At 43.0% G+C, this 13,833-nt stretch overlaps 1 protein-coding gene across 8 annotated transcripts in view; it reads right to left on the bottom strand.

The window, feature by feature from the left end:
• CCDC171 (coiled-coil domain containing 171) overlaps positions 1 to 13,833 on the bottom strand; it is a 982,183-nt gene that overhangs the window by 604,709 nt on the left and 363,641 nt on the right. For all 8 annotated transcript variants that reach the window (XR_003857717.1, XM_029608527.1, XM_029608555.1 and 5 more), the window contains one exon: positions 3,996 to 4,222. Coding sequence is in view for 7 of the 8 variants with exons in the window: in XM_029608527.1 (XP_029464387.1) it covers positions 3,996 to 4,222 (227 nt within the window). In the remaining variant the exon portion in view is untranslated. The remainder of the gene's footprint in view (positions 1 to 3,995; positions 4,223 to 13,833) is intronic.

The following is a 13,833-nucleotide window of genomic DNA, read 5'->3' as shown; positions in this document are numbered from 1 at the left end:
ATATATATATATATATATATATATATATATATTTATATAAAGTAGGATTAAATGGTCAATTTTCTCAGTGGAAAAGGGTAAACAGTGGATCACACGATTCACACCCCTGCTTGGTATTAATGTAAAAATGTAGATATCTTACTTGGCCTGATATGGCAGAATCATAAACATTTTCAGACTCTGGGGCAGAAAAGGGGTGTTGCTCTGTAGCAGAATTAGGAATCGCCATGGAAGAACTATTCGCTTTCAGGAACCAGAATTGGCACAGATTTCTTTAAATCAGGAACACAACTATTTTTAATTGATCAGCTCTGCGCTGAATAGATGGTACCAACCAGGACAAAAATTCATTGCTTGTTGATGGCATCTGGAAAGATTCAGCACCAAGCAGAAAAGGTGTCTTAATTCTCTGCATTTAGGAGAGATGTCTGCAACAAGTCTTCTGAGAGTCATAGCAGATAGCATGAGAGGATTCTGACCTATTTGTTTTGGATACTCATCCCTCAGCTGGAAATTTGAGAAGAACTTAAATATTTTTTACGTGTCAAATTTCAGAATCGAAGCTCTTGATGACATTTGGGCACCGGCATCACATATACTGACATCATGGGATGGTCCCAACCACATCTCAGCACCAGAGATCATCAAACGGTATGGTTTGATATTGCAAATAGAATATGGAGAAGTCATGCGTAGACCTGATTTTTGAATTTCAAAAATACAGACTTTGTTGAAATGGGGAAGTATCTGGAGGGAGAACTAGAAGACAGAGAAAATGAGAGAGGTGGAACAACAGTGGGCCAAACTAAAACAAGCAATTACAAAGGCAACTAATCTATATGTTAGAAAAGTAAACAAAAGCTAGAGAAATAAGAAACCTATCTGGCTCTCAAAAGAAGTGGCTGGTAAAATAAAAGAAAAAAGAACAGTGTTCAAGAAATATAAAGGATCCCAAAAAGAGGAACACAAGAAAGAATATCTGGTGAAACTGAGGAAGGCGAAGAAAGCAATCAAGAAAGCCAAAAGTCAGGCAGAACAAAGAATTACCAAAGAGGGAAAGCGAGGTAACAAAATATTTTTCAGATACATCAGAGAAAGCTCCAAAGTGGTACAGTGAAATTGAAAGGGGAAAAGTATCAATGTGTGGAGAGAAATGAAAAAATGGCAGAAATTTTAAACAAATACTTCAGTTTGGTGTTCACTAAAGAAGAGCCTGGAGAAGGACCATCGCTAGTTAACAAGAAATTGGAAGGGGTGAAGTAGATAAAGCATAGTTTACAGAAGAGAATGTATGGGAAGAGCTAGAAAAACTGAAAATGGACTAAGTCATGAGGCCTGAGGCTCATCCCAGGATACTGAGGGAGCTCAGAGATGTGCTGGCGGGTCCGCTGCACGACCTGATCAATAGATCCCTATGAGTGGGTCCGAGTGACTGGAGAAGAGTGGTGGTGGTCTCAATTCACAAGACTGGGAGCAGAGAGGAGGCAGGAAACTATAGGCCGGTTAGCCTCATCTCAGTGATGGGAAAAGTAATGGAGACTCTGCTAAGTAAAGGATAATGAACTATCTGCACTCAGGAGGATTACTGGACCCAAGGCAGCATGGATTCACCAGGGGAATGTCCTGTCAGACAAATCTGTTTGATTTTTTTGATTGGGTGACTAAAGAATTGGATTGAGGAAGGGAGCTCAATGTGATCTACTCGGATTTCAGCAAAGCTTTTGATATGGTCTTGTATAGGAGGCTTGTGAATAAAATGAGAAGCTTGGGAGTAAGCGTCAAGGTGGAGACATGAATTACAAACTGGTTGATGGATAGAAGACCGCATATGATGGTAAATGGATCCTACTTTGAAGAGAGAGCGGTGTTAAGTGGAGTGCCACAGGGATCGGTGTTGGGACCGGTCCTGTTCAACATCTTTGTGAGTGACATTGTGGAAGGGATAGAAGGTAAAGTTTGTCTATTTGCAGATGATATTAAGATATGCAACAGAGTGGACACACCAGAAGGAGTAGAGAGAATGAGATGTGATTAAAGGAAGCTTGAACGGTGGTCAAAGATATGGCAGCTTGGATTCAATGCCAAGAAGTACAGAGTCATGCATCTGACGTGTGGTAATCCAAAAGAGCTGTATGTGATGGAGGGTGAAGGGCTGTTGTGCACGGAGCAAGAGAGTGACCTTGAGGTGATAGTGTCTAGCAATCTGAAGTTGGCGATGGAATGTGATAAGGCAATAGCTAAAGCCAGCAAAATGCTGGGCTGCATCGAGAGAGGAATAACCAGTAAAAAAAAAAAAAAGGTGATAATCCCCTTATACAGGTCCTTGGTGAGGCCTCACCTGGAGTATTGTATTGAGTTCTGGAAACCGTATCTCAAAAGGGACAGAAACAGGATGGAGGCGGTCCCAGAGAAGGGCGACAAAAATGATGGGAGGTCTCCATCAAATGACTTATGAGAGGGTGAAGGAACTAAATATGTATACCCTAGAGGACAGGAGGTACAGGGGAGATATGATGCAGACCTTCAGATACCTGAAAGGTTTTAATGATGCACATTTGACAAACATTCTCCGTTCTAAAGAAATCAGTAGAACTAGGGGTCATGAAATGAAACTCCAGGGAGGACGACTCAGAACCAACGTCAAAATATTTCTTCACGGAGAAGGTGGTGGATGCCTGGAATTCCCTTCCGGAAGAGGTAGTGAAAACAAAAACAGTGAAAGATTTCAAAGGGGCATGCGATAAAACTATGGATTGCTAAAGGCTAGAGGATGAAAATGAGGAAAAGAGCACATGGGGGTAACTTGCTGGTGTGGCAGTTAATACCCTTAACCAATAAGTCTTCATACTGTAATGTAACTCATTATTGCTCTCTGCTTTAATGGCAGGGCAAAAAGGGGAAAAGGGGAATTAGTTTCGAATAGCAATCAACAAGGATATTGAATTTTATGGTCTGGGAAACAAATAAGCATGGAGGTAACTTGCTGATGCGACTGTTACTACCCTTAACCAATTAGCCTTAAACTTGTAATGTAACTCCAACATTGCTCTCTGCTTCAGTGGCAAGAGATAACAGATAACGGGGAATTGGACTCAGACGGTAACCAGAAAGGTCCTGGGAAACTAAATATAGGTGTAACTTGTATGCCACGGCAGATGTCACTTCCTGATGCTACCATTATAGGGGAGACCTTTATGACACGGCTGATGCTACCGTAAGCTTGCTGGGCAGACTAAATGGACCGTTTGGTCCTTTTCTGCCATCATTCTATATATTTCTATGTTTAGTAGTCAAATAAAGACTTACGTCCAGCTGGACTGAGTTGACAGTATTGCAAAAAAGGTTGATATGCACAAAATTATATAATGCTATCTTTATGGAATATTTAAACCATAAACGCATTCCTAGGGGTTCACGGATGTCAAAGGAATCCAAGGTTTATACAGAATTTCCCAAGTTTTTGGAAAAATGGTCATGTGTGTTAAACAAATGTTCTATGGATCTCATGTTTTTAATCATCGAACAAGGCCAGAAATTTCCTATGGAGCTACATGAGAAAATCCAATGCATTCTTGATTCTTTAAAGAAAGATACGGTAATTGATGTTTTTGACTCCAGTCTTAAAGACTTTAAAAAGAGTATGGATAAATTTAAGACAGAATTAAAAATAGCTAAATTCAACACGGGCCATCGGCGCCATTTTGGCTACCACTGATAAAAATGGCGCCGATGGCCCGATAAAAAAAAACCTACCTTGTGAAAATCCTCCACTATCAAAAAGCATAAGCACATAATCCATAACAACTTTAAGACTTTTCATTTTTAGAAGTTATTATTCAGAAGAGTATAATCATGTAGTCTTTAAAAAAAGACACTCCAAAAATAGCTATTTTTTTTTAATTTTATCATCCAGAATTTATGAATAAAATTCAACAAAAGATTTAGTTGATTCTCAACATTTTCATTCAGTAACATGTAAATATGCACATACATACCATGATAGGCACTTGGACCTGCAGACCAACCTTTAGGGCCTGTGAATTGACTTTATGAAGTCCACGGGTTAGTCTCTGAGCCAAGGAATTCTTTTCTCCATAGCCAGTGAATTGGTTATTACCAACTGGTACATTCTGCATCAGCACACTCAGTTTGTCCATGAGCTTTGAAAATGAACTCTTAGCACCAGTAACCACTAAATGTCTACATGAACGAGAATGTGCATCTTTGAAAGAGAAAAAAAAGAAAAGTAATTAGTTTGTACAACACTCATTTACAAAACTAGGCAGAACATATGGATTTATAACTATACTGATATATAATGGTTATGCCGTATAAACGAGCAACAGATGGACAAATTACTTACCTGATAATTTTGTTTTCCTTAGTGTAGACAGATGGACTCAGGACCAGTGGGTTATACTCCTCTGACAGCAGATGGAGATGGAGCAAGCTGATGTCACAGTATATATACTCTTGCAGTAACCCCAGCATGCCAGTATTCTCTTCAAAAGCCACGGTGTAAAAATGAGTAAAAAACTTGATTAAAACCAGTCAACCATAACTGTACTCAACCAACAATAAACACTGAACTCAAGTGAGAACATAGGTACCCCAAGCTAGGGACTGGATGAACACTTACTAGTAATCCTTTGGGATCAGGATCTCCTCAGGAGGACTATTGACACAATCAGTTGGCAGCCGAGGGCGGGAAGCTGACTCCATCTGTGTACACTAAGAAAAACAAAATTGTCATGTAAGCAATTTCTCCATTTACTAGCATGTAGCCAGATGGACTCAGGAACAGTGGGGTGTACCAAAGCTACTCCCGAACAGGTGAGAGGCTGCCTGTGGTCCAGTCAACATCACTCGTGCAAAGGGTACGTCCTCCCAGGCCTGCACATCCAGATGATAAAACCTGGAAAAGGTGTGAAAGGAGGACCATGTCGCAGCTCAGCATGACACTGCCTGAGCTGTAGTGGAATGAGCCCTAACCTGAATAGGCAATGGCTTTTCAGCATCCACATACACAACCATGACCACCTCTTTAATCCAGCGAGCTATTGTAGCCCGCGAAGGTGGTTGGCACTGCTTCCAGCATGAAGGACAAACAGATGAGCTGACTTGCGGAAAGGTTCAGAAACCTCCAAATTTCGCATAAGTCTCTTGACATCCAAGGAACACAGGAGGCCATACTCATCCGCATCCCTGACCTTATCCAGGGATGGCAAAGAAATAGACTGATTCAAATGGAACTCTGAGACAACCTGAGGCAAGAAGGAGGGAACAGTATGCAATTGCAACGCCCCTGGAGTCACTCGAAGGAACAGCTCCCGGCAAGACAGGGCCTGCAACTTGGAAATGCGACATGCAGAACATATAGCCACCAGGAACACTGTCTTCAGGGTCAATAACTGCAGGAAAAGGCTATGCAATGGTCGAAAAGTAGGGCCCGCTAAAAATTCCAGCACCAGGTTAAGACTCCACAAAGGAACTGGCAACTGCAAGGGAGGCTAAAGGTGCTTCACTCCTTTCAAGAAATAGGCCACATCAGGATGGGACAACAGGGAGTCACCACTTACCATGCCTCTGAAACATGTAAGAGCTGCAACCTGAACCTTCAAGGAATTAAGGGCCAATCCCTTATTCAATCCATCCTGCAAAAAATCCAGAATAAGTGGGATCTTAACCGAAAGAGGAAGAACACCATGCTCCTTGCACCAGGCCTCAAACACTCTCCAAACCCGCACATATGCTAGAGAAGTGGAGAACTTCCGAGCACAGAGTAAGGTAGCAATCACAGAAGAAGAATATCCACATTTCAACAGGCTAGCCCTCTCAATGACCAAACCATAAGATAGAACTGAGCCAGATCCTCATGAAGAGCCAGCCTCTGTTGCAACAGATCCATACATGGAGGAAGACGAAGGGAGTCCTCCACCAGGAGTCTCCACAAATCCACAAACCATGGATGCCTGGGCCAATCTGGAGCCACCAGCAGTACTAACCTCCTATGGATTTCAATTCTGTGAATGACCCTGCCCAGCAAAGGCCACAGAGGAAAGGCATAAAGCAACTCATCTTCCAGCCAGACCTGTATGAGAGAATCAATGCCCTGGGACCGTGGATCTCTCCTGCTACTTAAGAATCGAGGAGCCTTCGCATTGCGAGAAGTCGCCAACAGGTCTAGGGACAGAAGGCCCCAGCGATCCACTATCCGCTGAAACGCCTCGGCGGACAACACCCATTCTCCAGGGTCCAGACTCTCCCTGTTGAGAAAGTCTGCTCATACATTGTCTTTTCCTGCGATGTGAAAGGTTGAGATCATCTGAAGATATACTTCCACCCATTCCATAAGTTGGTCTATTTCCTGCAACACTTGCTGGCTCTTTATTCCTCACTGGTGGTAGATGTAGGCCACAGTTCTTGCATTGTCAGACATCATGCGGACCGCTTGGCCCAGTAGTCTGTGGCTGAACTGCAAGCACGCCAAGCTGATCGCACAGGCTTCCAGGCAATTGATGTTTCAGAGAGCCTCTTCGGCCGTCCAACTTCCTGGGCCGTCAGTTCCTGACAATGAGCTACCCAACCCTGGAGACTCGCATCTGTCATGAGCACCAACCAGTTCGGGGAGGACAAGAAAACTCCCTTTCTCAGATGAGCCTCCTACAACCACCACTGGAGGCAAGAGCAGATTTCCATCGGCAAGTGGAGCCGAACCGAATAGTCCTGAGACTGTGGGCTCCAACGAGACAGCAGTGAGCATTGAAGAGAACGCATATGCACCCTCACCCACAGCACCACTTCCAGGGTTGCTGCCATCAATGCACAATTAAACTCTGGAATTTGCCGCCAGAGGATGTGGTTAGTGCAGTTAGTGTAGCTGCGTTTAAAAAAGGATTGGATAAGTTCTTGGAGGAGAAGTCCATTACCTGCTATTAATTAAGTTGACTTAGAAAGTAGCCACTGCTATTACTAGCAACAGTAACATGGAATAGACTTAGTTTTCGGGTACTTGCCAGACTCTTATGGCCTGGATTGGCCACTGTTGGAAACAGGATGCTGGGCTTGATGGACCCTTGGTCTGACCCAGTATGGCATGTTCTTATGTTATTGTTCATCAAACTGAGCAACTATAGATTGCTGCATAACATCGGGCAGATAGTGTTCACCAACTGAGGCACCTGAGACATCAACTTTTGGATCCATGAGTCCAGTAGAAAAATCTTGCCCAGCCTCGTGTTGAAGCGAACTCCCAGATACTCCAACAACTGAGAAGGCCAGAAACTGCTCTTGGCCAGGTTCACCACCCAACCAAGCTCCTGCAGCAAGGAAATCACCTTGTTGATCACCAGACTGCTCTCTGCCAAAGACTTGGACCAAATCAGCCAGTTGTCCAAGAATGGGTGTACCAGGATCCCATCTTTTCTCAATGCCGCCGCCATGACCACCATGACTTTGGAAAATGTTCTAGGGCCATGGCCAGACCAAAGGGCAGCACCCAAAACTGATAATCGTGACACAGCACCGCAAAGCATAGAAAACGTAGGTGTTCCAAATGGATGGGAATATAAAGTTAAGCCTCGGACAGCTCCAGGGAGGTCAGAAACTCCCCCAATTGTACGGCCATTATCACAGATTGTAAGGTTTCCAAGCGAAAATGAGTCACCCATAGATGATGGTTGACCCTCGAGGTCCAGGATGGGATGAAAGGAACCTTCCTTCTTGTGTACAACAAAATAAATGGAATAGCGGCCCATATTTTCCTGAGCTGTAGGCATGGGAACCACAGCCCTCAGCCAGAGGAGCCGCAGAAGCGTAGACTTCACTGCCTGCCTCTTCTGCAGGGAGTAGCAAGGAGGCACCATGAACACACCCCAAGGAATGCTGCGAAACTCCAGCACATCTCCTTCCCATAACACTTCCAGGCCACATTGATCCAATGTGATCTCAATCCACCTCTGATAAAAGAGAGATAGGCATCCCCCTAACTCCTCCTCCTGAAGGTGGGTCGGCAAACCTTCATTGGGAGGCTCAGGACGGTCCACTACCCGAGTCTGCTCCTCTCTTGGACCTTCAGGGATGAAAGGACTGAGACCTACTAAATGGCCGAGTCCTCTGAAAGGTCGGGCTTCTGTAGGACTGAAAATACTTGGAACCCCTGAGACGACCTCTCATAGAAAAGGGGTGCTGCAATTGCTTCTTATCCTCCGGTAACCGGGGAACTGGGGATTCTCCCCATTTACTGGCCAGCTTTTCCAACTCATTCCCAAACAAGAGTGAGCCTTTAAAGGGCATTTTTGTAAGAATAGGCTTGGAGGCTGTGTCAGCTGACCAATTCCGTAACCATATCTGATGTCTGGCCACCATTACCAAAGCCATTCTTCTAGCAGAAGTAAGGACCAAATCACAGCCCGCTTCTGCTAGAAAGGCGGCAGCGGGTTCCATAACTATTCTGGAATTCACCCCGGAATCATCCACCTCCTGAGAAAGAAGCAGACAAGAGCGCAACAGGAAGCAATCTGCAAGGTCATTTTCACTGTGTCAAAGGCCTGCTTAAGGATAGATTCAATCCACCTATTATGCACATTCTTCATGGCTGCTCCTCCATCCACGGGGATAGTCGTCCGTTTAGATATGGCACAGACAAGCGCATCCACTTTGTGAAAACACAAATGCTATCTCACAGCTGGATCCAGAGGGTATAGGCCTTCCAATGCCCAACCCTCTTTGAAATTTGCCTCTGGGGCATCCCATTCAAAATCAATTAATTCCTGAATGGCATCCATAATGGGAAAAAAAGCAAGAGGCTTTACACAAGGAGTTCAAAATGGGATTCCTCTTCAGCTCTGACAAAGAATCCACCCCAGGCACTCCCAGCATCTTCAATGTCTGGGAAATCAGGACCAGCAGTTCATCTCTATGAAAGAACTGTAACATGGTTCAATATGGCTCCAAACCAGGAGGAATTTCACCATCTTCCAAGGAATCAGGATCCACCTCATTATCCGTGCCATCCGGGTCCCCACTGGGGAAACTCATGGCAAACCGAGGCATGCCATGACGCTTAACCATAGAAGTGAAAAAGAGAAGGGTCACCGGCAGAGGGTCCGAATTGACCAAAGTGAGCTAAGTGGAAGACTGAGCCTAAACAAAGGCTTGTGAACCTTGAAAAAAACTCCACCCAAGAAAAAGCAGCCGGATTCAGATCAAGCCCAGAAGGTACTGGAGCGGGGACCAAGTGAATTGCCCATCTCTTGTGGAGGAGCCAGTCAAGGGAGTACCAAAATCTGGCACGCTTCCAGCCAAAGCCGTAAGCAGACCATCAGAATGAGAGGATCCAGGCTTAGCAAAATCCGAGGAAGACAACTCCCCCTGAGCATCCGAGCAGTGCTGACACATGTTGGAAGACAGGTCAGGCTGAGAAGCTCTAATATGACAGGCAACACAAAAAGAAAGTCTCTTAGGCTTCTTGTTTACTGGCACCATGAACAGCAGTAACTGTGTGTTCAAAAGGCTCGCGCTTAAAAAGAGTTGCCCGCACAAATTATAGGCGCCCCAGCAATAAGTGCAGCAAGGCATACACACTACTAGTGTGCCCCGCTGCAGCGAATCATCATGCTCAAAAAAGTTATGCGCACAAAGGGTGGCGCGCTCAATGCATGCCACAGAGCCACACTGCACACACAGACTTCCTGTAGAGAGCAGTAAGGTACACACAAGCTGGTGCCTACCACGCAGTGCGCCAAGAAAAGCCTTTCATGGGGCCTAGCCCATCTAGGCCTCTCAACCCACCAGGTTGCCCAGTTCCCCTAACCCCAACGGGAGCGGGAACAACGTCGGTTGGCACGCTGAGCATGGAGACACCAAAGGAAGGCCTAAAACCCAATCTCTGTAGGTAAAAGTTTTTGGGGTTTTTTTTAAACTTACCAGAGCTCAGTGCTTACTGGCTGAGTACAGAGATGGTCTCTGGTTGTGGAAGGCATCTGCCATCACCGCCGTGCTCAGCCTTCTGTACCTGCTGTCTTTCACTTTACAAGAAGCTAAGTCCAAACCAGGAACCAGCTACCGGACCAAGGCCCACCTCTGAGGGACCACGGAAATCACCTCAGGAATTCCAAACTGAGGGAGGGACCTTTAGATATCACCACAGGAGAACGGGGCTTTCATTTCTCAAAATTAAATTCTCCTTTCAAAATTCACAGCAATCCCCATAGGGAGATGCACATCCACCATCTGCTGGAGACAGAGAATACTGGCAGGCTGGGGTCACTGCAGGAGTACATATACTGTGACGTCAGCTTACTCCGACTCCATCTGCTAGCATGGGAGCATAACCCACTGGTCCTGAGTCCATCTGTCTACATGCTAGGAAATCAGGATTTCGGTAGTCTTTGTGTTAAAACAAAGAAAGAGGATCAGGGTCAGAAAAACAGATCTGCCCTCTGTGATAGAAAAAAACTCACAGCATGAGCATTTGATTTTTACCATCAATATTCTCTGGAAGTTGCACGGCAAGCCAACAGCCATGGGAATGAGAAGGTAGGGCAGCGGAGGAGCAACATGCTACAGTGGTTTTGCATTTTGACATATATGAAACTGGCAAGTCCCATGGGAGTCCCAAGAGACCTGCCCATCCTAGGCAGTTCAAACAATGAAATTGCTACAGTAGCTTAAAAAAGAAAAGTTTTTCTTAAAGGCCTAACTAGGGCAGAAACTTTCAGTATTCTTTTCAACACAGTCTTAACTGATTCCACAAGCAAAATCTCTTGGAGTTGTGGCAATCCAATTGTCCATAAAATCCTGCACTTTTAACTAGTTTTCAATAATTTCCTGTTTTCACCTAAGTGCATAGTTGAGTTTTGAATCAGAAGTTATTTTATTTTGGATTTAGATTCAAGGGAAAATTTACACTACATATCAACATTTAACTTCCCCACCACTTTTTCAATCTTACATCTTGCTTGGTTTACATCCAATTTTATTAACAGAGGGATCCATCCTAATAACAGTGAACAAAGATTCCTGTATAATTGTTTTACATATAACTCCAATGGAAACATCTCTGCTTAAGCCACAAAAACAACTTTCATTGGGTACTCTGGGTCCTACTACCAACTACCCATACTGAATCTCTGGCTTGACCTGCTAGTCAGGACTCACCCAAATGCAAGGCTACACCACATATATGATCCATGAAGTTGATATTTGATTTACTTCCTCAAGGGAATGCCTGTTGCCTTATTTTGGGCTATTTAGGGAACATTGTATTTTATGTAATTCAGAATCTGGGTCATTAGGGCACTTGATCTATTACAATCTGCAGTGCTTGCAGTAAAATTTCATAATTTCTTTATTTTAAAACATAGATGTCTAAATCATTTACTGACCCAACTAGCAAGGTTTGATACCATAATTCCAAGATATTTGTATTCTAAGACAACAGAATATAATTTACCCTATTCCAAGGCAATTAAAATTTTACAACTACAATTACTTATTTCCCTACAGGATTTCGGTAATCATCCTTCTCATATAATGGACTTACGGCCCCAGCACACCCAACATGTCCTGCTTACTGCTAGATTTGTCAGGTCTGTAATTAATAATTGTGTTTAATGTTGATAAATAAAATTGTCAGTGCTCCTTCTACTAATTGGTATTCCAGATAACATTTAATGGGTTTATTTATGCCTTAATAAAAGTCTCCTAATTTAGTTTTCCCTCTACTAGGCAGGTTTTAATCTGTCATTACTTGTCTTATGATGCTATCAGCATAAGATGACAACCATGGAGAAGCTTATTTACATACTGCAGTTCACCATTCTCCACTTCAAGATCTCCCAGTGCTATGCTAATGAAAATATTTGCTTAAAGAGTAATTAGGAAAAGAAACCCCAAACAGCTTTTTTAAAATATAGTTCAAAATATACATTTTTTTAAATCTACTGTGTTAAATGTTCTTGATAAAAGTCTGTAGCAATTTACTATTACAGTCTTTAGAAAAATCCTCAAATCACAAAAATTGCAATGAAGTTGTACATAATTCCAAAAAAATAAATTTCTGAGCTCTACAAATACTGAATGCTATAGCAAGACAGTTTATGCTTGATCAGCAAGATTCAATTGGTCTCTTGCTAAAAATGTGGTTTTCCTATTTTGGAGTGCTACGTCAAAAGAAAATTTACATTTCCACAGCATGAAATTATATTATATCTGAAACTATTTAAATAAAAAAGCAGTGTAATTTAAATTCTATAGACAACATATACAAAGGTACCATATTGGAGAAAACTAGACTTGTACTTTTACCACTGGGACAGAATCAAAATGTTTTCATGCATGAGAAAAAAAATTGGACAAACACTATGTACCTATTGTTTAACAATATTTCAAGCTGTCATTTCATTTCAAACCCAGCTATCTGCTAAGTCAGTCTGAGTATACATAAATAAAAACCTACTTCTTTTACATAAGAACAAGGATTACAAAGAACTTTGCAAGGCCAGAAAGCATAAGGCTTTAAATAAAATGCACACTACTACTTCAGGTTAATGTTTAATGAAAAATAGTGTTGACTATACAAATGTTTTGTGAATGGTAACTACTTTGAAAGATAAAAGAGAAATAAAATATAAATCCACAATGCATTTTTCTATCTGAAAACCAATGAAGAGAATAAATATATTTTATTTTAGTTGTTTACGACCCGCTCATCGCAGCCAATAGCCACTCTAAAACAAGGTCCAAAAATATAAACAGTTCAAAACCAATGAAACAATACTCAGCTAATAAAACAAATAATCATATAATGCATATACACATACACTTAAACATAAGTAAGCAAAGAATTAACTGAAGGCATGCATTTTTTTACAGAATTTTTCACATCAGAAATGAAACATAGAGAGGAGAGAGAGAGAGAGAGAGAGGTTGATTTTTAAGCATCGCGCCCCATCCACGTGTGTGCGGTTCCCAGTGTGCGCAGATGGACGTTAGCTGGCAGTGCGCATGTTATCAAATCTGTGGACCATGCGCACCGGATTTTAAAATCCGCACCCGCGTGTGCGGGCAGCATGCACAGGGGGGAGCGAATTTTCACTAAATACATGCGGCGATGCATTCGGGCCTCCCCCAGTTCCCTTCCAGTCCAATACAATTAAGGAGCAGACTGGGAGGAAACTTCTCTACTCCCTTATCTAAACTTCCTTCCTCTTCCCCCCTCTTCTCCCCACCCCCTAAACCTAACCTGACTTTCCCAAATTTTTTTATTTTCCTACTTACCACTCCTCTGGAGCAGCAGTAATCTCCGCGCTCCGGCTGGCTGCCGGCTCATGCTTCCTCGGATAGCGTCAAATGGCGCTGTCCCGGCCCACCCTGCCCAGCCCTCTTTGGAGAGGTTCGTTACTTATGCGTAATCCAGGGTTTACTCGCAAGGCCCAGCCACACAAGTAAACCCCGGTTATTGCATGCGTGGGCCTTTGAAAATTTACTTGTTAATATATACATGCACACAGAATCATTAAGTAACCAACCATGAACTTTTACAGAATTACTGTGAAAGCACCAACAAAGCTATGTTGGAATGTGTAAAAACACACCTTTCACAAGAATTACAAAGCAAAGCGCAGCCAACATTTTACAGCATACATCAAAGACAAATAAAAAATTAATAATCTAAATGAACAGTGACAGATTTTTTTTTTTTTGGCCCTGCAGTTTCCACCTGCTGCTTTCCACCTACAGTTTCAATAGCAACTGGGTCTCTTGATAGGCAAGGGTGCCATAAACCTTTCACCATAACTAACTTGGGGATGTCTTCCCTCTATTTTAATA

Source organism: Rhinatrema bivittatum, chromosome 1 (genome assembly GCF_901001135.1).
Source record: "Rhinatrema bivittatum chromosome 1, aRhiBiv1.1, whole genome shotgun sequence".
NCBI lineage: Eukaryota > Metazoa > Chordata > Amphibia > Gymnophiona > Rhinatrematidae > Rhinatrema > Rhinatrema bivittatum.
Note: the sequence above shows the minus strand (reverse complement) of the source record. Positions and strands in the feature narration are given on the sequence as shown.